General features: G+C 33.7%; 3 protein-coding genes across 3 annotated transcripts; 2 read left to right on the plus strand and 1 right to left on the minus strand.

The window, feature by feature from the left end:
- Positions 1 to 3543: 3543 nt before the first annotated feature.
- Positions 3544 to 7027, minus strand: LOC110108018 (terpene synthase 10-like). The gene is made up of 8 exons (XM_020838502.2): positions 7004 to 7027; positions 6628 to 6768; positions 5948 to 6225; positions 5233 to 5616; positions 4922 to 5143; positions 4654 to 4792; positions 4213 to 4458; positions 3544 to 4102 (listed from the first exon to the last, which is right to left on the minus strand). The coding sequence occupies exons 1-8, from the start codon at positions 7025 to 7027 to the stop codon at positions 3809 to 3811; spliced, it is 1728 nt and encodes a 575-aa protein (XP_020694161.2). The 3' UTR covers positions 3544 to 3808.
- Positions 7028 to 7086: 59 nt separating this feature from the next.
- Positions 7087 to 8159, plus strand: LOC110108040 (RING-H2 finger protein ATL2). The gene has a single exon (XM_020838545.2). The coding sequence runs from the start codon at positions 7102 to 7104 to the stop codon at positions 7888 to 7890; it is 789 nt and encodes a 262-aa protein (XP_020694204.1). The 5' UTR covers positions 7087 to 7101; the 3' UTR covers positions 7891 to 8159.
- Positions 8160 to 17469: 9310 nt separating this feature from the next.
- On the plus strand, positions 17470 to 24227 carry LOC110108031 (dual specificity protein phosphatase PHS1). The gene is made up of 11 exons (XM_020838532.2): positions 17470 to 17814; positions 17925 to 17963; positions 18048 to 18214; positions 20352 to 20571; positions 20764 to 20940; positions 21017 to 21177; positions 21256 to 22330; positions 22669 to 22815; positions 23083 to 23310; positions 23609 to 23766; positions 23861 to 24227. The coding sequence occupies exons 1-11, from the start codon at positions 17740 to 17742 to the stop codon at positions 24225 to 24227; spliced, it is 2814 nt and encodes a 937-aa protein (XP_020694191.2). The 5' UTR covers positions 17470 to 17739.
- The last annotated feature ends 1731 nt before the right edge of the window (positions 24228 to 25958 follow it).

A 25958-nucleotide genomic window follows, 5' to 3' on the forward strand; every position in this document is an offset into this window, starting at 1 on the left:
CTCCTGTATGGTCAACTCTTCATGTCCATCATCATTCCATAGTTCCTTGTATCCACCAAAGTCATCCCCAATTGGTCAACGACTTAGTTGGAGATGAAATTATTGATTGTTGATCAATGTTACCACCTATCAGTCTAATATTTTCCTCATTACCTTCATGATGTTATTAAGAGTGAATTCTACCACTGAGTTTAAGAAGACCTCTACCACATTCAGATACAGCTTGTCCTTCTCCTCTACCCTCATTATCATTTTCATTATCACAAACGGTGAGAACCTGAAGAGTTCAGTCTTTGTACATATATCCCGGAGTATACTTCTCATCGCATCAAAAGCATAATCCATTTGCTCTCTTTTCATGTACCTCCATATCAGTTAGCATTTTAAAATGTCCCACACTTCCTCCTCTCATAGGCATCTCCCTCAATATTTTGTGAAGGTTGCCAGTGTAAGCCACTTGGGTGCTAAGAAAGTGGTGGTCATCCTATATGAACCACCTAAACTGCTACCTCTAGCTTTTCTCTCATGGTACTTCTAATCCTCTACCAGTTGAGCTAGCTCCATAGCCTCTCCCAAGTCTCGATGCTTCATGACTCTTGTTGCTGATCCAATATCTGATTTGAGCCCCTTCATTAAATTTCCCTCTAGAATAGTCTTACACAACTGATCCAATCGACTCGCCAAATACTTAAATCTCTTGCAGTATTCTATCACCAAGCCTTCCTATACTAGGGCAAATAATTGCTCATAGAAGTACCCTCCCTTGTATGCTCAGAATCATTCCAATAAGCACTCTTTAAACTTCCTCCAACTCTATATGGGTCACCTCATGTCTATGCACTGGTACCAAGCTGATGCCTTCCTTTCCAAACATAGGCCAACTGTCATCAATTTTTCCTCCTTCGTCAACCCATTGATGGTGAAATATCTCTCTACCATATAAATCTACCCATATATATCCTCCCCTATATAGTTCTCCCTTCCCCAAGTGGATGGTCTACCCCCCCCCATTATTGAATTTACTAACTTAAATTATTGAATTTAATAACTTAAATAATAATAAAATAAATTTTAATTTAATTATTTAATAACAAAAAGCAAATGATTTAAATTTAATCTTAAATGATAATAAAAATTTTAAATTATTTATTTTGTTAAATTATGTTAAATAATTTTAACTTTGTTTGTTAAATTAAATTAACTGATTTAATAATTAATAAGTAATAGGTTAAATAAATAAAAAGTAACAACTATTACAGTTTTTGGTTTATGACTATATGGCAGAAGGCGCGGCATCATTTGCGTGAGGAGAGATGGGCGGGGTTCGAACCCCGTCGAAGGCGGCAGGGAGGCGGCCACGCGCGGTTCGCGAGCAGGAGGTCATGTCGGGGCGGCTGGAACGCGGTTCCGGACTAGGCGGTTTGGGCTGGCTGGGGGGGCGGGGATGGGGAAGCAGTCGGTCGGAAATGATTTTTTTTTTTTTTGACATTCTGGCGCTTTAAAAATCCGACGGAAATAGTGCTCCAGCGAAAAATCCATCGGAAATGCGCCGGAAATGTTTCCGGCGAATTAATCTGCGCCGGAAGTTCTTTTCCGACGCGCCTGAAACCGGCGCAAATTTTTTCGCCGGAAATCCGCCGTAAATGCAATTTTCTAACAGATTTTGGCCATTATCTCGCCAAACATGTTTTGAAGATTTAATGGAGGAAAAATAAGAAAACACCCTTGATTGAATAGTAGATGAAAGAAAATAATAAGGTATAATTGATCCTCAATTCGAGAGGAGAATCTATCTCTCCCAAATCTCTAGATGCCACTAGAGCCCAAGAACACCAAAGCACCACAAAAAATTAGAAAACTCAAGATAACCCTAACCCTAATCCAACCCTACCACATAAAGCACACAACATAACTCCCAAAAGAACTAAACAACCCTCATAATTTAAATTTTCCATCATAATTCATCATTCTCTCTCAACTTAAGCCATAGGGCCCATTGGAGAGTGGGGGGGGGGGGATTGCAGAACCCACGAGGGGCGAAAACAACAGGCTTACATCTGCTATATACAAGGGGTTAGCTCAAGTATTGGACCAGCTGGACTAGTTTATCAAAATCATATAGAAGCATATCTTGATAGTACATTCATCATTCAATTCTTTCACTCTTTTTTTTTTTTTTTGAAATATATGTATATGAGTTTATAATTGGTTATGTGTGATGCTACTACTTAATTTATAACTTAAATTCAAGTTATTTTAAATTTTCTACAAGTCCTCCCCTTATAAGAGCTTTTTCTTGTGATTGAGAAATGCTCTTTGAAGATACAAATGTGTCCCATATTTTTTTCTTTCATCCACTCTCAGTTTGAAATACCATTACGATCCATATTTAGTTGACTAATCATGACTGATAGTTGTTTGTATGATGCATCTGTGATCTTATGAAAACTCATTCGAATATTATGTAAGCTAGCCAAACTATTGCATGTTATCTCAACAAATATCTCATGAACTAGTATCCAACAAACTCCAGTAATAAAATTACCACTTATAACCTTATTTGTCATTAATGTTAATGTTTATAACATCGAGTAATCGCATTTGTTATCTCATTTAAATCTTGAGCAAGCTCAACTGATACCATAGGTAATAAAAAGTTAAAGATGTAATTAAAAATAAAGCCATATTAACTTAATGCTATTGAAGATGTAAGTTAAAAAATGACATAAGGTTGCTCTATCATAATTTAATATACATTCAATAATATAGTAGCAAAAAAAAAATGTTAAGAGAATTGTATAATATGCATAAAATTGCTCTGACATAGTTTGCTACACTGTAGACAATAACATATATCTACTATAGTAGTTATTTTGAGAAATTATGTAGCATAATATATGACCATATCTTCAGCAAAGAATTATAATTAAAAATTTTAAGTTTGTGTCTAAATGAGTTTTTAGTGCATAATAAATAATGAATTTATAACTAATGAAAATAATATGCTTGAGATTATACAGTTGTAGGTGAAGAATTGATCAAATCAAGTATCTTAAATTAAAGAACATATTGTTTAATTTTTAATTGATATTATTTATATCGAAGTCATTACATCTATCAAACGCTTTAACTAAATTAAAATCTTATAATTGAATAAAAAATCTTTTATCTATTAGAACTTAAAATTAATATTAATATAGCCCTATTCTAAGGTTTTATTTGGGATATTGTTTTTGTTGATTTTAAAAAAAAAAAATTGTACCAGAAAATTGCTTTGAAAAATATTAAGAAAATTATCTTGATGCTTCATATGGGATAGTTTTTTTACTAATTCTTATAGCAGCTTCCAAATACAAAGATTTTTAATTCAAAAATTTTACAGTAAAAAAATTACTTTAAAAAGCAATAAAAAGCTGTCACAAACTAAGCTTAAGTGTGGATCAAATAGAAAAATCTCTTCTTAATGATACTTCAAATAGAAAATTCTCTTATTAATACCTATAGAAAATTACAATATTTATTCAATTGGGTAACAAAGTCGATCATGAGCTAAATTACACATAATATATAATTGGGAAAAGGAAACTCTCTTTTAAGGAGAAATTATTTTGTTCGAGGTCCAGATGCGTCCAAAATCCAATCAAAATTGGTCACGTGACTGTACACAGGTGTATATTAAACACACCATGTGTACAAGGTTGTACTAAGGCTGTGTACAGGCAACGTGGCCTATTTTGATTGGATTTTGGATGCAAATTACATATGGACTCCGCACATAATAATTTCTCCTTTTTAAGCGGTGTTACTTTTAAAGTGCAATTGGCTCAATTATGACACAATTTATTTGGTCCTTAGTTTCATGATTTGACTCTGCATATCCATCACCATGTTGGTAGAAGCATTGTGCTGCTCTTGGACAACCATATAAATCATTTCTAAATGGCTCCCATAATGTTGATATTGTGGCGCATTCTTGATTCAACTTCTTCCAATAAATTCTTATTAAACATTTAATATAATCTCGAGCAACTGATTCTGAAACATTTTTCTCTTTCATATAGCATTGAATTGATTTCGGAACATCTCCTCTTTTGATCTCCGCCTGTAATAAGCTTACAAGTAGCATTACATTATGAACATGCAATTTATACAGAAAAAGAAAGGAAACATTAATTTTATATTCTTATATATGAAATAAATACTTGTATTTACCGTGGATGTTTGTAAATCATCATAGAGCCGAACAATTGTGCATGAATAGCGAATGAAATGTGGATAAAACTCCAAACTATTAAGAGATTCAATAGTCAAGTCATCACTTAGACAATATGCTGCGGTTAATCCAATATTTCCAGATATTGAAACCCAAGCATTCTCTAAGTATTCATCCAATGTCGGAGTGTATCCATTGTGATACCACTTTGCTTCAAGTAATTGTGATTTGAAGAAATCAACCCACTATAATACAAACATAACTTATTGTAGTTAGGAAAAAGAAAAACAAATATATTATCTTAGCAAGTTCAAAAAATTTCCTACTAATTTAAATCTTAGTATAGTTTTATATCTAAACATTAAAAAAAATTTAAAAAGAAGATTGAATCTATTTTTAAATAGTGAAGGACATACTAATTGAATTAAATATTGTATTACCGCTCTTTTTAGGCATGGAAGAATATCCAAAGCTTTTTCCATTGAGAATGAGGTGGCAATATCATTCATTGTACTTAAAATTGCGATCGAACATATCTTCATGCAATCTGGAAGTTGTTGACTTGCATCTATTTTCCATCTGAAAGTTAATTGAGAATAATTTAAGGAACTATATTTGTTTGCATTTAGTTATAATCACATTACTATTGTTTCTTAATATTTGTCAACAGTAAGTAATCAAATTACTTATGCATATGCAATGACTTACTCTTCAATAGTATTTGTAAAGAGCTTTAGTTCATCCAAGGTACCATAGATGTCATAAATATCATCAATTGTTGTTACAAAACAAATAATCTTTGTGAGTGCTTTCCTCAATCTCCCAAAATTAGGTTGAAATGTAGTTCCTATCGACATTAAATAGTTCTCCACCAATCTATCTCTAACAAAGTCAAGCTCTTCACAAACAAGACCAAGATTCCTCCACCACCTGAGGATCAAATGAAGATGCATTAATATTTCATGAATTAATTATGAGAAGAACTATACATATAAAAATAAACAAGAAGAACAAATTACATGGACAATTCTTGTAGCTCCACCTTATAGATACCCTGCACCATATTGAAGTCTAGTTTAGCCAACTCAAGCAATGTGGGATTAAAGTTCTCTCGTCTCCCATAAGCATCAATGAACCACCTAGTATGCAACCTTGACATTCTCCAGTGCAAGGGTAACTCCAAGGCGTGATCTATTTCTTCAATAAATTGTTGTGTAAATAAAGATCTATCAATGCATTTTAAATGATCCATTGCAAGTTTTCCTGCTTTTTCCAATTCTTCTTCTCCTTCCACAGCAAGGTATGAAGCCTCATATAAGCTAAGCATTCCTTTGACAATATGTTCATGATTTTGATTGAAGTTTTCTCTCTCTTTCTTAAAGCAACTAATCAAAGCATTTACTCTGTCAATAGAGTACATAACATTTTAGGCATACTTGTTATCATGATGAGCTTGAATTGATTTACTATTTGAAGTTAACTAAGCGACTTGTTTCTTTCATTGACATTTATGTCATATTTTGTGAATATTAAGAGTTTAAGCTTGCTTACTAATAGAAAAAAAATACCATTATCATTGTTAGCAGGCGTGAGAACTTGTTACCACCATACACACTAAGGACATCAAAGAATAAATCTCTTGAACTAGAACTCTTTATATAGATTTAAATTGACTAAATAATATATTATATAGATTTAAATTGAACTAAATAATATATATATATTGGTACATACCTTGGTATTGAAGCATTTTTGATACCTTGTTCTCTAAGTAGCCTAAAGAGCAAAGCAGAACCATGAAGGTTGTTTTCTTCAATTGAATTATTTTCATCCTCCATTGATGAAATAATGAAACACAAGAGGTTCTTGATCTCCGAATGAAAATGATAATCAAGGCCCAACTGGGATAGGGCATCCACGAATTCAAGTTGTTCAATAAGGTCATGTTGTTGGCCAATCAAACTCCTCACTTTCTCCTTCAATGTATTCCTTTGTTGTATATACTTCTCTTCCTGTACGTGTGAATGTATTGATTCCTTAATGAACTTGTCAGATGTTATACTCATTCATCAAATAAGTATAATAATTAAATCATATAACATTCAAGATAAAGGTTCAAATATATTCCACTATGTGTATATACAAATAAAAATACAAGTTATAATCTATAATGACATAGAAGTATGTTCACATATATTATGCCTTAATTAAAGGTTTTGCCTCTGTGAAAAATTAAAATATGAACCAATGGATTTTAAATCAGCTGAATTTATTTTATCATTTTGCATTAATCTCACATTTAATAAAAGCCTAAATTATAATAGTAGATATTCCTCTATTCTAAGAGATTAGATCTAATAGAAAAAATTCCTCATAATTACTCAAAAGAATTTATAAGATAACAAAGTCATCACCATGAAATCAATTGGCAGCGATTGTATGAAGTTATCATTCCAAATGGTTGGCTTAAAATTTGCTGTGCGGCGAGCTGGAGAAGAAGATGTTGTAATAGCAGTAGATAGGCAGCTTACGGGCTGAAAATTTGACGTTATTTGCTGAAAAGCTGGAGAAGAAGGTGAGGTGAGTGGTAGGAAAGAAATATAAGTGGTATATTTGATATTAAAATAATATAAGGTGGTATGCATGTAATATTAAAATTTTAGGTGCTAAATATATAAATATGATGTTATAAAATAGTATGTACGTAAATTTTCCTAAAATTAATTATTAATGCAAATGACAACTTCCACCACTTTGTCCTGCCACAATTTTTTTCCTTTTTCACGTAGCGAACTTCCGCTTTTCAAATTCCATTATAAAGCAAGCCCCGTTTCCGCCCTCTTTCCCTACTCTAGCATCGTGAAAAAAATAGCGAAAACACAGCAGAAATGGACCCTAGCCCTTATGGCCATAGTTGGCACAAAACCGACGGCGGCGGCGGCGGCGGTGGAGGTGGCGGAGGTGGAGTTCCTTCGCCCCATAGCTACGCCCTCAGCGGCAAAATTATGCTCAGCGCCATCGTAATCCTCTTCTCCATCGTCCTCCTCATCCTCTTCCTCCACTTCTACGTCCGCTGGCACGTTCTCCGCCGCGCCACGCGCCGTGCGAGGCGGAGGCGCCGCCGTTTCATTTTTGCTGGAGAAAACCAGTCTCCATCCACCAACCGTGCCATAGACCCCGCCATCCTCAAATCCCTCCCAGTTCTCCTTTACTCTCCTGGCGCCGGCGACGACGACGAGTCGGACGAATGCGATTGCGCCGTTTGCCTTAACGAATTCGAGGACGGCCAAAAGATCCGCAATCTCCCGCTATGCGGCCATAGTTTCCACATCGATTGCATCGATATGTGGTTCTCTTCCCACTCCAATTGCCCCCTCTGCCGTTCCGCCGTCGAGGCGGTGCCGTCATGCCAGCGGGAGGAAGAAATCGGCTCGTCCTCATCCGATTCCGGTGAAGTCGAAATCGCGATCGAGATGCCGGAGGGGGGAATCAACGATTTTAGCGAAGAAGCAGAGCGGCTAGGGTTAGGGCAAGCTCTGAAGTGGCCGATCAACCGGGTCGTGTTGCTTCGGCGATTCCTGACGCTGGAAATTCAGCCGAACCGGAACAACGTATCTGGAGCGACGCCGGATTTGGAGGGCGGAGGAACGGCGGCGCTGCCTTCCCCGGCGGAGTAGTGGATGATCGTGATTGAACACGTGGCGGGAATCGGGGGGATGATCACTGTAAATTACTGTAAAGATTCTTTTCGGTGTGGAAGTTTTTATAATTTTCTAGTTTTAAGTCGGAAGGTTTACTACATTCGCCGGTCATTTGACCGAAAGATTAGGGAAGCTTCTGATGTTCCGCTTGCGGCTGTAAATGAACTGAGATAATAGAATATTATCTTGTCTAAGACTGTTCATTTGTTTTATTTAAATCGAGTCGAATTTAATTGCGATTGGAATTTTTTTTTAATTCTTATATTTGATGTTAAAATTATTAATTAAAATTGTTATAGTTAATCAAGTATGATTTCTATAATTTTATGGCATTTAAATAATTAGAAAATAAACTTAATTATATATTTAGTCATTTGTTTTATATTTAAATCATACCTTAAATAATATAATACATAAAATTTAAAGTAAAGAAGTAAATGAAAAATAATGATAATTAAAAAAAAAAGATAAAGATGCACATTTGAGTTAATTTAAGGCCTCGTTTGTTTCGGCGTTTTTTACCTTTTCTGCTTAGAAACGGTGAAATTATTTTTTTGTCACTAATTGTATGGAACGCTTCTATAGAAATGCTTTTTAGGGAACTTTATTTTTCTAATATTTTGAGAAGCTTTTGATATTTACTTCTTTGATAGAAAACTTCATTCTCTTAATCAATATTTCTAAAACTGTCTTTTACAAAGGAGAGTAAGAAGCAAACGAAGTCTAAATTCATTCATCTATATATCTAATTGTTAAAGAAGTAATACTTTTTTTTAATTAAATAAACAAATATAAAAAAACCTTACTTCATAAGTATGCAAGTACTAATTCACTTATAAACTTAGGCTTCATTTGGGACGGCTTTATTATTATTATTAAAAATTAAAAATTTTATACCAGAAAACTGCTTTAAGAAGCAATAAGAAAGCCGCCCCAAACGAAACCTTAGTGAGGGAAAAAAAAGGGTGTATTAAAGATTAATGTAGAGAGAGTTAATTAAAGGCATTACAAGGTAAATTTATCCATTTTGATGAAATCGAATTTTCTCTTGAGATCTTATAGTTAATACTTGCAATTGGTAAAGCTTTAAAAGTAAAATATAAAACTCGCAAACCTAATAATCAAATATAATTGTAAACCTAATAATCAAATATAGAGTAAACAAGCAAAACATAATAATTGATCTTTAAAACTCGGAAACCCGGCACACAAATATTTAAGTAATTTGAATAATTATCATTCAAAAATATAAAATAAAAGCAAAACATAATAGAATTTTTTACGTACATAACACTCAAAACTATTATATTTACTTATCTAACATTCAAAGTATATTATTTACATACATACCACTCAAATACAAGCACTTCCTAAGGGCGTTAGAGCTGAAAGCTAAGGAACTTGCCAAGAAGGGGACCATGCATGAAAGAAACTACTGCAGCTCAAAAAAAAAAAAAAAAAAAAAAAAAAAAAAAAAAAAAAAAAAAAAAAAAACCACTACTGCAGCTCAAAGTGTAAGGATAAGTGGGGGCTTTCAAGATAATGATTTGCACTTATGTTTTAGTACTATTATAATTTCATAAGAGAATAGATATATTTTGATGTAATTTATTTTGAGAAGAGCACAGATATTTTGAGATTAATGCAGTTCATCATGAATTAATATAATGTGTAGACACTAATCTCTTTAGTCAAATTTTTTTAATAATTTTATGATGATAATATGATAAATATTTTTTTAATTTAATAACAATATTTTTCTACTAAAATATCTGAAAATTTGGAATTTTTTTATTTTTTAATATTTACTAAGCGATATTATTAGAAAAGATCATCAATTTGTTTTGAGAGGTAAATTAAAGGGCATATTTTTGTTAATGGTAAATCAAAGAAATCATTTTTTTTTTATAAAAGCCCCCAATAAAAAAAAAAATCTATGATTTGATGTTGACCATTCAAATAAATATTGTAAAATTAGACATTTGTCCCTTTAAATTATTTGAGTGACATTATTAGAAAGTCTTGGTTGTGGGATTTGATTGTGTTGGCATAGGATGCCCTTTAATGGAGGAACCCAATGTTGTTGTGGATTGGCCTGAGTCAACCTAAGCTTTAATAAGTTTAGATTTCATACATTTTGAAATTAGTTAGCAAAAATAATTAATAAAATGATATGATGCAATTTTATTCCTATAAAACTTTTAATGTTAAAATGTATTACTGATAAAATTATAATATCTATTGGATAGATCGAATGTTGATGATAGATTTATGTGCTGTTGATCTCTTAAAATGTTGTCATATGTGATGATCAACAATTTTTTTTATTAGATTCATGAAATTGGTGTTTTAAGATTAGAAAATGATGAGGGCCTTTTTGTTCTTAGTCTTGGAGCTTTAATATTCATTCAAATGTCTACTATTGACATCAACGTCTATGCCTATGATTTCTAACCAACTAACATCTCTGTCGCTACTATTACCGTCCCACCAATTATTCCTAATATGACCGACAATTTTATGTCGTCATTAGCAAGTGTGATGCTCACTATTGTTGTCAAGGAAAATGCTCGAATTCATGGTCATTGATCGTCACTCATACAAGAATAATGATGAACACATCAATGATTATTTGATGGAAACTCCAATGCCCTAAGTCAGACTCATAATTTAACCATGGAAGCTGCCTTCCATAATTTATATTTATTATATTATATCAAAGCCTTTTTTAGTAATAGGAAATGGCATTTTTTGCTACATGTATATCTTCAACTCGCTTAAAAAGCATGCTCAAAATATTTGTCCACATTAAGCTTACTTTCATAGCAATAAATTAGATCACAAAATTCTTAGCAATCTGAATAAGTTATCCACAAACAAACAACTTTTTTCGGTAGCCCTACCTACTACTAGTCCCAACTTAGACTAGACTAATCTTTTTTGGTCAACCCAAATAAAAAAAATATATGCTTTCCCATATTCTATGATGTATGCCCATTATCCACTTGCTCAACACAAAGCTTGGAAAAGATATGCCTCAAAATGCATGCCTTCATCCTACTAAGATTGCATTATACATTTCAGAATGTCCCACAAATCTATTGGAGTCACCTTCCACTCACTAACTCTTTTGAAATGCTTTAGAATTCCTCATAGCAAAAATCCTCAGTTATTTTCTATGTGGCTATAAAGTTGTACATGGAGCAAGCAATCCAACTCTCATCATCATGATGTCCAATCTCCACCCACCAACCCATTTTGAAAATTTCTCAAAGTGCCTTGCTTTGCTTATTAATTGAAGAGTGATGTGGCGCACAAATATTAAGTTGTATATATGCATTGTATTCACATGTTGTAGCTCTTAAGTTGTGTGGGAGAAATTTGAAAGCAATGCTTTTAGCATATTCATATTAATGATAGCACTGTATTAGTAGCTTAAGGTTTTGTTTGGGGCGGCTTTCTTATTGCTTCTTAAAGCAGCTTTCTAGTATAGAAATTTTAATTTTTGTACTAAAAAGCTGCTTTATGGAATAATATGAAAGGTGTTCCAAACGAAGCTAGATTACATTTCAACAACATTTTTTTTTAATTTATTTATTTATATATATATCTTCTATAAAACTAACAAAGTTAATTATACGTATTCATGCAAAACTTCTGTTGTCATGTAAATTCTCAACCATTCACGCAAAACTATCTTTGTTATCGAGAAAGTTTCACTTTCTCGATTTCTATTTCTTAATATTCTTTATGGTATTAGGGTGATGTCTCATGGTAATGCTCTCTACAGATTCTCGTCTTAGCGAATTTTTCTTTGATTTACTTTGTTATTATTTCTTCTTCTTCTTCTTCTCTCAAACACCTCTAAATGGGTCAATCTATTACTTCTGCTTTAAACACTCAAGCAATTTAAGAAATTTCTCTTCTCAAATTGAATGAGGTAGTTATTCCCACTCTACTCAAAATTTTGATATCTCACATCAAAACTACTCTTGATTCCTAGTTGACAACTAAGAACTATCCTATATGATGCTCTCTTGTTTTGAAACTTCTTAGAGCAAATGTTTTCAATGGATATCATGTTGATTACACTATATGTTTGACCATACTGGTTCTCAAGGATGGTGGTCAATTTTCTCCACATCCTCATTACATACTTTGAGTCTTTGATGCTTCTATATAAGAATTTGGCTACTGCACTGTATGCTACCATCATGCCCTTCATTGATACTTATTTTATATTCTATTGAGAAATGGATATAATCTACAGATCATTTATTAGTTATTCAACTAAAATATATAGTAACAAATATCATATATATTCAATGCAGCTATCATTATACTCATTACTATGCTCGTAGAATGTCTAAAATACATGTTGAACTAAATGAACTATATATATATATATATATATATATATATATATATATATATATATATATATATATAGATGCAGTATATTGATTTAGAATCATTTTGTAATTAATATTATACTCTCCAAAATTATATATAAGCTAAATCACTTAGTAAAATTTTAATATTAACTAGTAACAATGCTTAAGATAATAATATCTATAACATATTAAAAATTATATGATGAAAAATTACTAGAATGAGAGATATTATATTTTAATTAAGTTCACGAGAGATAAAATAGAAGAAATTGAAACCACTGAAAGAAACAATAGGATTTGGGTTACCTATCATAATCAAAATATTTTTTTTTTCAATTAGAATGACAGATAAAAATGACTCGGGATGAGCTTTCTCTCTCATTTCCACTTCTTCCTTTCTCTGCCTCTTTGTCAGCCAAGCTAAGATGAAGTGGAGGGATGGCTAGGTAATAGATTAATTATAGGAGATGTTTTGAGATATTTTAACATACAAAAATACTAATATGACCTAGTGTTGCGATGCTCTACTCCCCAACGCCGCTGCACTCCCAATAAATCTTCTAGATTATCCCATAATCTCTTCATGTGAGACCCGACGCCATGGCGGAGCCACCTTGCACCACAACGGACATTCTAATCACCCATTTCTTCTCCAAAATCTCGAGAGCACAAAGCTGAGTGCCGCCCATCCTAGTGTCGCGACACTCTTATAAAAGTTAAATTAAGATTACTAACAACAACACCAAGGAAAGAAACTTGAATTAACTTAATTCTTTATCATAAATATCTAATAGTAATATGATGTGGTGGTCGGTATTTCTTGAGTCCTTCAATTGTTAAAAAAATTAGATCTTGCCGCAAAAATTTATGGCTCATGTTGTGAATTATGTTTGTCTTCAAGCTCCTTGACCTTAACTTCTTTAGAGCCCTCAGCTCTAATACCAATATGATGTACTATCAATGAGATCTTTATGGTCAAAGCAACAACTTGAATTGGTGTCCTTTTAGGGTGGTGATGGAGGGGGTATTTTGGTCTTGTTGAAGTTGGAATCGATGGCTTTGGAATATGTGATTCTGAAACTTATAAGCTTCCAGAGGTTGGGTTTTCGTTGGATAGAAATAATAAGAAATTATAGATCAAAGGTTTGGGATGTTGGGGAAGTAATTGCGTTATTTTTATGGATTTAGATCACTCATTGAGAAGTTATGGAATGTTAATTTGGTTGCTCACGGAAAAAAAATCACCTCTTTATATTGAAATTTTAACTTTTCTGTATTAGGGTTTTTAGAAAGTTAATGCATCGGGAGGTTATAATCGAGATATGTGTAGGACTATTTAGGAGAGTTATTGAGAGGTTTGATATATTTGAGGATAAAGGATGCTGATATTGAGGCTCAGTAGAGAAGATGAAAATTGTGTAGGGAAAAATAATGAATAACAGTAAGAAGAGATAATTAAGGATCCACAAAAATTTTAAAGGACCAACCACCAAGCTTCACCAATGAGTAAAAATAGCCACCAAGTCCCACAAAATTTGCACAAGAAAAAAAATAATTTATTCAATGAATCAAAAGTATAAAGCAATGTCCTATTTATAGGCCTTTTCCGAGCCTATATAATTTTGGAAAGCCTTGAAAGCCAATAAAATATTATTACATGGATTGATATCATGTTCTACATAATTACTTTGATTTTGCTTAGGCCCATGACTCTTCCAATGCAAAATCAACCACCCATTACTACACCTTTCTTGGTCATACTCTTATTTCATATTGTGTGAAAGAAAATAGTCCATTGTAGCTTATTCTTTCACCAAAGTAGAACATTATAAGTTCTTAGCACCGTTGCAACCAACATCATTTTGACTTTGCTGCTTTCTAAATAAATTTTTTATTGCAAAAAATCTTTCGACTTCTTTGTGCTGTGATAACATTTCTACAGCGTTTCTTGCCAAAAATCTATTTTATCTCTCACGCTTGCACCAAAAGATTAAAATTGAATATCATTTCATTTGTGAATGTATTCTCACCAATTAAATACATTGTGGTGCATTACTAAACCTTCCATAATTTTTACAAAGTCGATCTCTTTCCTTTTCTTGCCTCACTTAAGTTTGAGACAAGTTAATAATTCTTACTTTTGTTCGGAATGGAGGACATAATACCATTGTATTAACAATAACAAATTTTTTCTTTTTTGAATGACAATCGCTCACTTCTATGGGTGTCAAAATAAGTATTTGGGTTGGGCTCATGTTCAATCTGAAATTGAACTGCCTTCAACTGATTCGGCCCGAACTTAACCCGATTAAACAAACGGGGCTGAAATCTAAAACTAGACCCTACCTGCCCCTAACCTGGGTCGACCCGCCTCGACCCGATCACCAGGAAGAGCAGAATTGTGCAAGCGAAAGAGTGGGCGAGTAGAGATGACTACATATTGACGGATTGCGAGGACGATGGCGACGACGGACTAGCACGATTGCGCAGCGAACGGGTCAATTCTAAGTTGATTTCGGAATTTTGGGTTGGCCCAAACCTGACCCGAATTTGTAATTTGGCAAGGATTTGAAACACAAACCCGACCCGTTTTCTAAACGAATTGACTCGAACCCAAAATTTCTGGTCGATTTTTTGTCTAATTTTTGGGTTGTGTCAAATATTGACACCCCTACTTACTTCTTTGTCTAGATCTCCGCTACATTAATTGACTAACAACGTCAATTATAGATGTTCTAATCACATTTAACCTTGAATTTTAGCTTTTGTTTTACAATTCTCATTGTAATTATTATTTTCATGGGCGGTTCTTCTTTTTGGGACAATCATGGAATTTTCGAGCCTTATTGGATGGCTTTTTCAGCAATGGTTGGATATAGCTTTTGACTTATCTTACAAACTAAGGATGGTAGATTGCTTTTTATTTGTCACTTTTTTTATCATAAAATATCTCAAATATTATATTTGCAGCCTTATCTGTTAAGAACTTTGTAGAGACTCTCTTTACTTTTATTTCATTAAGCCTTGGTTGCCTTTTTTTCAATAAAGAAAAAAAAATTTTGATATCAAGATTTGGACCTTTGAGCATGTGCAATTTACTTCTTTAGGAGCTGTGTTAATAGCTTTCCAAGAAAAAAAGTTTTCTTTATGATTTGAAAGCTATCTATGTTTTGGATTTACATCATTTTTTTGGTTTTTTTATTATTATTATTTACATAGATAGCTTTTGAATTATCTTACAAACTAAGAATCGCATATTGCATTTTATTGGCCACTTTTTATCATAAAAATAGTAAAACAAATTATCTCGAATATTTTATTCTTAGACTTATCTATTAAGGAATTAGTATAGACTCTCTTCACCTTTATTTAATTGGGCTTTGATATTTTTTTAATATAACAATAATAATAATATCAAGTCTGTATCCCACCACGTGAGGTCAGTTACATGAATCTTTCATCTCTATTGTAAGATGTTAAGAGTTGAATTCCCGTTTAAATCTAATAAAAAAATGTCATTGCTAATATTTTCTAATCAAATCTTTTTAGGTCTATCTCTATTTTTCCTAACATAAACGAAGTCTAACATATCATCTACTCTCCTAACTAGGTCGGTGAAAGGTTGATTTTTATGTGACCAAACTATAGAAGACAACTCTCTCTAATATTAACTACCACTGGAGCTACTTTAACTTTTTTACGTATGAACTCGTTTTACATTCTGTCTCTAAGACTTCGTTTGGGACGTCATTTTTACTGCTTCTTAAAGCAGCTTTTATTGCAAAAAAATTGCTTTAAGAAGCAGTAGAAAAGCCGTCCCAAACGAAGTTTAAGAGTGAAGCCACTCATCCACCTCAACATCCTCATCTCTGCAACACTTAGGCTTTGTTTGGCACAACTTTCTTTATGCTTCTTAAAGCAATTTTTTAGTACAAAAAAAAAAATTGTACTAGAAAGCTGCTTTAAGAAGCAGAAAAAGCCATCCCCAAACGAAGCTTAATTCACACTTCTCTTTGATTCCCATTGTTTGAATTTTCAATTGATAATTTTAAATATATATATATATATATGATTTTAAACCTTTTAGATGTTCAAATACTCCATATATATGTGGGTCAATCCTAGGATTGTTTTGTATAACTTACCATCATAGAGGTGTATGAAACACTTTTTTATCTTACGACAATTATTACTTCCAAGGCCACAAAGTTTGTCAAATAACTTAGATAACTTTTTAAAATCACTAATTTATGAATTGAAAATGTTTTGAAAAGATGCAATACATGAACAGAATAAGAAGCAAATCTTTTAACTAAAAACTATTGTCATGTAGAAAATTAGTAATTTTTTGGCTTATATTACCTTATCAAAAAAAAAAATATTTTTCACACAAAAACTTTATAAACATATTTACAAAATATGGTAACCATCTCAATTAAAAAAAAGGTTTCTATACCCTTTTTCTTTCTCTTTCTTTCTATCCTAACATTGCCATTAACATATTTGATGCTATGTCGGTGTTAGTGGATTATCATGCATCCTTTTTAAGCTTAGTGCCATTTCAAGGCCATTTTAATGGACCTCTCAGTCTCAGCTTTCTGCAAAGTCTTTCAGGTTTGTTAGATTGTTGTCTTCAACTAAGGAAACCCATTTGTCAGCTCCTCATTAGTTCCTTTTGGATTATCTACCTGTTAATGACTCATTTACACGTCCAAAGTCTCTTTCTGTTTCCCGTTTGATCTTCCCACTTTGTAGATTTGTTCTCATATAGATCCATATTTATTATTATTTTTTTATCTCTTAATGAAATCCTACAAATTCTTCCACTATAAACTATGCTTTTTTAATGTACATGTGAGCAGTTTTGTTCAGTGAATAAAGGAAATAAAGGGTGGTTCGAATAAAATAAAATTTGTTGACATGGAAAGTGGGATTGTTGGGCCTTAGTCAAATTCTTTTCCATGCAAGTAAATGCTTTGCCATGTTTGATACGCACAAGTAGTTTGAAAAGATATAATCTGTATATATCAAGTTTTTTTGGAAGTTTATTCAAAGTTTTGCAATAGGACCTAATTAAGCCTACTTTATCATTAAAGATGACTTAGGCTTCGTTTGGGACGACTTTTTTGTTGCTTCTTGAAGCAGCTTTCTAGTACAAAAATTCCCTTAATTTTACCAAGTCAATGAAAGCCTCTCGTTGGGTTTTATGGTTTTGATGCTGTATGGCTTGCAACTCCTTGGCAAATTTTTTAAAACTTATCACTGGTCCTAATTTTTTTCAGGGTATAATGATTTTTTTTAGGAAAGAACGTGTATAAATTGAATTTATTTTGAATTTTGTTTTATACATATTTTCTTTTTTTATAAGTATTTTCTGGTGAAAGGAATAAAACAGATCGGTGAAAAGGCTTGAAGCAAAACTAGTCTCTTCATGTCTGCATTGGAGAAAAATGGCCATGACGCCGATTCTTCTTCCTTCGCCGCTACCATCATTACAGACCCACAGGTAGTCTCTTTACAACTCAACCGTTTGCTTTGACGGACATGGATCAAAACCGCAGTACAAAATTCATTCTTTTGCATGGAATCTGAACTTTCCTAATTTTGCTCTTCCAGGAATGTGAAGCGGAGAGGGAGCAGACTTTGCCTTCCCAGGTATTTCTTCACCGGCTAACTTAATTTCATTTAGATCTTAGTTCTTTTTCGTTTCTTTTATGGATTTATTGTGGGTTTCGGCAGGTGGCATCTTTCCTGTGGGGAGAAGTTGTGGGTACGGCTCAGGTATTGGAGAGATGGTTGGCTCTAGTGCGTAAGCGGAGTGGTAAATTCAAGCCGTCGGGTTTTCCCCATCGTTTGGCGATGGCCGAATCAATGTCTCGAGGGTTCTTGATGGATCAAAAGCAGAGGTAATATGGTTTAGGTTAGTTTAATGAATCTGTTGGGAACTCTTCCTGGTTTTACATTTGGATGTTGACGCAATATGTTTATATTTATCATCTGCTTAACTATGTGAACTTACCCTCGGCTTTAGGGTTTGAATTTAATCTGCTTAGGAATGATGAATGCCATAGAAGTAGACTTACATTGCCGGGTTTAATTTGAAATTTAAAAATTAGATTTATTATTGCTATGCTTTTATCCTTTGAACTAATAAGGCTAATGTTACGCAGACAAATTGGTTTACACATGCACATCAAAACCTTTCTATTGCACTGTTAGGAACATGGTGAATGTAGGATCTTCCCAAACCTCTTAAAATTATTACATGATTCTCTCATATTTTCTCCATCCTTTAAATAATCTAAATGAAATCCTCAATGAGGGATTTATAATTATGTAAATCTCACTTTATATATTTAGAGGGAGAAGGACTTTGTGCTTGCAGAAATTTTTTACAGGGTTACGATCAAATGCTTAGTATAAAAATAAATATTTGTGGACGCATGCTCAGCCAATCCCCTGAGTAAAAAGTTGAAATTTCCTTCCCATTTTTATCTGAGAGTATATTGTTATTTTAAAGCTCCTGAAATGAAGAACAAAACTATGGTTCTTTAGCTTCTTGAGTGAATCTAGTATACTAGTTCGAGACCAAATATGTTCAAATATTAATATCATTGGGCTTTCAATCGGCTACATCCAATATTAAAGTAAAGAATGACCGATAATGAGATACAAATTCTTATCATTATTTTGGAAGTTTATGTAATTTTCTATGCTCGAATAACTCAACATTCAGAACAGTTGCAAATTTTTTGGTAGTTACAAATAGTTATATGGTCCCTGTTTCATTTAAGTTTGATGCTCCAATCAAATTGTCAAAAACTTGAATAAAGTTGGGTTATATGTAATTTTAATGTGTTGATCAAGATCAATTGCCTTGAGTTTCATCCGGATGCATGCGCAGTTGATGTATATGTACTACATTGTTCCAATACAAACTAGGTGAACTTTTTTGATTGATAGAAGAAAAGCAATAGTTAAATGAATTAACAGATCTTGCTTTTGTAGTTGCATTCATTCTACATCACATGCCCTCCCAAGATTGTTTCTAAGGCTTCATTTGGGATAGGTTTTTTGTTACTTTATAAATCTGTTTTTTAGTTAAAATTTTCTAATTCAAGAAATTTTGGTACTAGAAAGTCGTTTTAGAAAGCATCAAAGAAGCTGTCCCAAACGAAGCCTTAGTGAAAACATGATGCATTTGGATGCATTTCAGGGTTCTTGGGGCTTTCCATAAAGAGCTGACTTGTATAAAAGAAATGTTGAAGCTCCCATACTATGGTATCGATCCAATACGAGCTTGTTATTTAATAAACAAGTAATGGTCACTGTAGATGATGTATTTCATTAATTTTTGTTTGGGGAAAAACTCCCATTCAGTGATCCCTTGCTGTTTGAACAATCTAAGCACTCATAGATTTTATGTGCATACAAGGGAAACGGAAATATTATGTGTTACTTGCTGAGTATAGGGTCTCTTGATCTGCATTAGCACCCTTCCACCACCTCCAATAGTGTGGATGGTGTAGGGTTTGGTTGTTTTCATTGCTCATGGAATGACGTCATGAACTGCCACTTTTATATTAATTCGTTGGGCTGCAGATGGTGATTTGTGCACATAGCTCAGAATTGTTTGGTTAAAATTGCCCCCACGTCAAATATTGGTGAGTGTTTGAATTTGCTAAGAATACAGGAAATTATTCATTGATTCATAGGCTCATAATTTATTTTAAAAAGCTAATTGTAGTTGTTATCATTCTTAGCTATTTTGGTGTAGGCTATACAGTCTTCGCTCTTGCATGTAACCTAGTTTTGCCCGTTAGTGTTTAAAAAATCATTCTGAATTTGCTAAGAATACAGGAAATTATTCATTGATTCATAGGCTCATAATTTATTTTAAAAAGCTAATTGTACTTGTTATCATTCTTAGCTGTTTTGGTGTAGGCTATGCAGTCTTCGCTCTTGCATGTAACCTAGTTTTGCCCGTTAGTGTTTAAAAAATCATTCTTTTGTTGACTTCTTTATGGAAATCTTTTACTGCAGTGCCACAGAACTAATTTCAGGCCAACCCAATGATTTTGATGATAAGTCATTTCCTTTGGACCAAACTCCAGAAATGAGTTTGTGGGAAAGACTTGGAAATGCTGCAACATTGAACATTGAATCAGGTGCCATCACATGGAGTTGTCTTTCATCCCTACATCATACTGAGCATACTAGCAGTAATGAGCATTCTGAAGATGAATTGAACAAAGTTTTAGAGGTTAATTGCTGTACAACCCTTATATTAGTACTCACTATGCTTCATCTATGGTATCTACATGATCAATTGAGGAAATGTGTTCTAAAACAGCTCGAATATTGGTTTATAAAATATCTTTTAGTTTAATTAGATTGACATGTATGCTTTTACTTTAATGGTTCAAGTAACCTTGTTGGTGCTGTCTTTCTGCAGGTGACTGTAAATTCTGGGGGAGTTGTTTTCTTTGCTTTGTTCAACAATCCAGAGGATAGTGCTCTTCTACCAAGGGAAATAGCAGCAGTTATAAAGATAACATCTTCAAGGCTGACCACACTTTCAGAATGCTTGGGCTATGAGTTCGCTAGATGGCTTGGAGTGCAAACCCCTCAAGTGTGTTTTTTTACTTTTCTTGCTTGGTTTATTTTCTGTTAATGCAATGTCTACTTCAATCTTGGAAAATTTTCAGGCTAGGGTGGTCCAAAACTTCAGCCCTGAATGGCAAATTATCAAAGATGCAGCAGAAAATGCATGTAATGGTGCTGCTTCCGTTGGTGATGAAGTTGGTGAAATGACATGCTCAGAGCTGTTGGAAGCTCTAGAAATGAGTCGCTGTATACTGCTAATGAAGTGAGATTTGTACCTGCCCTTATTCAGGAACTCTTTTTAATTGTTTTATCATAATCTAATTGTTGCTTCATTATTTAGTTATGTTCATGGATCACCTCTTCTCAAGAATTCACAAGCTTTTGATTCACTGGAAGCTGCTGAAAATACTGCTGCTGCACTTGGTAGGATACTACTATTGGATCTTATTATTAGGAATGAGGACAGACTCCCTTGTCATCAGCTTGGGTGGCGCGGCAACCCTGGAAATCTACTCTTTGTGGATAAAACAATTTCATTAAAATTGGATGCACTTGATGCAATCAGTGGTCTTTCTTCCAAAAGATATACCCCAGCTGGTTTCAAATCCTTGCAGAAAAACCAGAAAGTAGACTCCTTAAACAGACGAAAAGATTTATATCATAACTCTGTTGAATTGAATGAAATGAGTCACATATCCACTGGGGAACAAGCAAACAATGTAGATGAACTCGCTGACTTTCGTATTGTGGCTATTGATACTGGGGTTCCTCGCAGACCTCCAGCAGGCAAACGTGTAAAAGATCAAGAGCAATACCCAAGGTTGGTTGAGCTTTTACTTAATAGTTTAGAGTATTCTTCCAACCTATTACACGAAATATCTGGTGGTAAACTGGGATTTTCTGCATCAGAAGAAGCCGATATCCTATTTCCTTGTTCATCAACTTTTTCTTCTCTTTCTTATAATGATATGATGAAAGTTGTTCGCAAATTTAGAAGCGGATTTCGTGATGCCCTGATGGACATGCAAAGCTTTTATTTTATTCTCCTTACGCTTAATCAGAAATTAGATGGGCTTTTTCGAATTTTCTTGTCGATTGTAAATAGAAACTCTGATGATGCTGAGAAGGATGAGTCGCGGAATTATTGCTCTCCACGTTCAACAGATTTGGGCATTAGCAATTCCCTCTGTAAGGAGCGATCTGCTAATGAGAGCCGTGCAGATTCTAGTGATTCAGAAACTCGTAGAAACACTCCAAAGTATTCACCCCAAGGAGAACCGGAACATTGTGGAAGCCCTAAGTCCACATCCTCTGGTTCTAGAGGAAATTGGAGTGGTAAGTATTTCAAAGGAAGTGAGCAGTCCCATAGATTGCGCTTGACAATGAAGCTTCGTGATCTTCACAAGTTTGTGAAGGTAAAAGAAAATTTCCCAACAATAATTGGATTGAATCTGCTCAGTACTATTGATTATATAATTTCAAGACATTAATGTTGCATAATAAATGATTTAGGCCTTGTTTGGGACGGCTTTCTTACTGTTTTCTTAAAATAAATTTTTAGCACAAAAAATTAAATTTTTGTACTAAAAAGTCGCGCTTTAAGAAGCAGTAAGAAAACCGTCCCAAACAAAACCTTAAGTTCATGAATTTACCCCAGACCCTTATGTTGCATTGTGTATATTTAAGTTCATGAATTTACTGAATATCTTCTACAATTTAACACGTTATTTGTATATCATCCTTCATCATGCAGGCTGATGTTGAATTTAACAAGGATTTGGAACAATGGATTGAGATGCTGAAAATAGACGTTGTTAAATTTTGCCAGGAAAATAATTTCAATACTGGCTTCTTTGATGGGAATGATAGTAATCTTGCCATTGATGCATATGAGTTGAAGGTAATGTCCACTTGCTTTTATTTATATAACTATAGTTGAAAGATTAAACTTTAGTCCAACAGCTATTTTCTAAGTCATTATTTTATCCTTCAAATTTAGAGAAGCCATATTGTTGTCCCCAAACTATTTCGAAAGGAAACTCTTTGTTCGTACTTGTTAATTAGGCTTTTAAAATAATGACATAACTAAAATAACCTAACAGCCCACTTTAATTCTATTTTATTTTTTTATTTTTATTTTTTGTTAAGTTGTCATGAGCTATTGTAGGTTCGACTTGAGCATATATTGGATAGGATAGCGTTGATTTCTGATGCTATGACTACAGAGCGGCCGTCTCAGGTCACAGATAATTTGTTTATTGGTGGAGCATTGGCTGCAAAGTCTATGCATACTTTGCAGTACTTGGGCATCACACACATCCTTTGCTTGTGCCTAAATGAAATTGGACAATCAGATTCTCAACATCCTGAATTTTTTGAATACAAAAACTTCTCTGTAAGTATTTCTTCCTCCATTTCCTTCTTATAGCTAATTTAGGTTCTTGAATTTATTATGACTAGAACAAGGTTGACCTTTCTATTTATTTTAAACAAATGGTGCTATGGTTGCACAATGTTAGAACCCATTCATTTAGGTTTCGTTTGGGACGGCTTTCTTACTTCTTCTTAAAGCAGTTTTTTAATACAAAAATTTTATTTTTACTAGAAAGCTACTTTAAGAAGCAGCAAGAAAGTCATCCCAAACGAAATCTTATACTCTTTATCAACTTTAACTAAAACAAAAATGAATACAGATAAGTGACCGTGATGAAGAAGACATCAGTAGCCTTTTTGTTGAGGCCTGTGATTTCATTGCCACTGTCGTTAATTCAGGCGGAAAGGTGCTAGTTCATTGTTTCGAAGGAAAAAGCCGAAGCGCGACAATAATTCTTGCCTTCTTGATGATGAGGAAGTAGGTGGTGGTGGTGGTGGTTATGTAATTTTTAGATCTTAGAGTCTTTTGCAATCTTCTTCCTCTGATAAATTCTAATTTTCTTGGTTTTCAGTGGTCTCACATTATCAGAATCATGGAATATGCTGAGGAAGAAGCATGGGCGAGCGCAACCAAATGATGGCTTCGCCAAGGCATTGCTCAATCTCGATCTGAGGCTTCATGGAAAGGTTTCCATGGATTGGCAGCACAAGAAGCCTGTAATGAAGGTTTGCCCAATTTGTGGGAAGGATGTAGGGCTGAGCACGAGTTCACTTAAGCTTCACTTGCAAAAGTCTCATAAGAGGGTCTCTTTAGGAAGTGTGGACAGTGGCTTGGCCATCGAGACTCTGAAGGTTTTTGAAGAACTTAAGATCAGCCCTTCAGTCAACAACAGCCCTATTCACTGCAAGTCTCGTTCACTTTCACATAAATTTGTTTAACTCCCTACTCCCTTCTTTGTATGTAATAGATGCATTACCCACATTTAAGGCTCAACGAGTTATTGCATGTCTTACTTTTTTTTTTTAAGCATCTTTTCTCTTTCTTGAATCTCTCTTCACTTGAAAGGCCTTTTAGGAGTTGTGGTTGAATTCATTAAAGTAGCTTTGTAGTACAATAATATTAATTTTTTATTAGAAAATTGTTTTAAGAAATAGTAGAAAAGCTGTCCCAAACGAAGCTTAAGACAAATTAACACATATTATCTATACTACTATTATAAGTGTGACTTGAGTTTCCACCCTCATAAAATCTTGATCGTTCATTAAAATTATAAAATTTTAATTACTTGTGAAATTAGTTTTCTTTGCAATTCTCCCTCTCGCCAAATAGTTGTTTTGCTCATCTTTCTGTCGCCGAACTTAACAACTCATCCATCTTCATCTCGCCGAATCCATCACTTCACTAGTCACTTCGAAGGCTCCATCGCATCTCATGTAAGCTCGTCTAATCATTATGGAATTTTTCAAAACTCTTTCCACAGTTGATTGATTTGTTTTCTCCCATGACAGCCATACACAATTTTTCGCTTTCTCCAGCAACTCTTCTCTGGCGGTGGTCTATTGGAACTTGCTTATCGCTAATCAGTTGCAACTCCTCTTCAGAGGTCATGTAGGTTCTGCTGCTTTCATAAATGAAATAATGTATCTGATGAGAGATTTTCTATGTTTTGAAGAACATGACATGGTTTTGCATTCACTAATTTTGTATTTGAATGAGCAGCATTCCCAAAGTGGATTTACATTCCCTAATTTTGCATTTGAATGAGCACAAAGTGGTTTTGCATTTGCTATTCGTCTTTTCATTTATTAATTTAGTATCTATGTTTTGGAACTGGTTTTTTATTTACTAATCTTCTTTTTATATTGATTTGGTTATGTAAGTTAAAAGCAATGGCAGTACTCAAAGTGGCAAAAAATCAAACCCTGCAAAGATTCTGCTCTGCCAAAATCTCCACCATTCCGTTTTCCGTTTTTTTTGGACATTTAGGTCATTTAAGACAAATTCACACACACAATGCATACACATAGACTCGAACCTTGAACCTCTTAGTTGGAAGCCTAAGCTCTCAACCAAGAGGCCAAGGAGAGTTGTGTGTTATTTCAGTTCTAAAAGGCAAGTGTTTTACTACTACAATGATTAAAATTGAACTTATTAGATACATTACGTGATACAGGTTTTTTGTCTGTGTTCACATGTTTATGCATTATTGGATTCATGATGGGAACAATCAGGTTTATGCTTTTGTTATGTTTGGATGCAATTCTTTTTTATTTTTTTTGTCGGAAAGTTTAGAGGATTTTAATGCTGTTGAGAGGGGAGGAATTGCTTCCGTCAACCGTCCGGCCGTAGATCTGATCACACTTAAATTATAATTTCCAAAAAACTCGGTACACCTCGGTATAGGCAATATTTTTCCTACAACCGGATGTTCCTCTGCATCCGGTCGGAAGACGTAATAACGGCTTCAAAGTTATGGACGATTTGTTAAAAGCCATAACAAAAAATAGGGACCTAGCTTTAAAAAAAAAAGTCCAACAAATAACCATATAATACATGTTTTTTTGAACTGCATTGATATGAACGGCTTTAGAGATATATGAAATAACAAAGTTGTAATAAGTTAGGCCAAAAAAGAAGAGAAATTATTCTGTGCGAATGTCGAACGCAGT

Source organism: Dendrobium catenatum, unplaced genomic scaffold (assembly GCF_001605985.2).
Source record: "Dendrobium catenatum unplaced genomic scaffold, ASM160598v2 fragScaff_scaffold_1347, whole genome shotgun sequence".
Taxonomy (NCBI): domain Eukaryota; kingdom Viridiplantae; phylum Streptophyta; class Magnoliopsida; order Asparagales; family Orchidaceae; genus Dendrobium; species Dendrobium catenatum.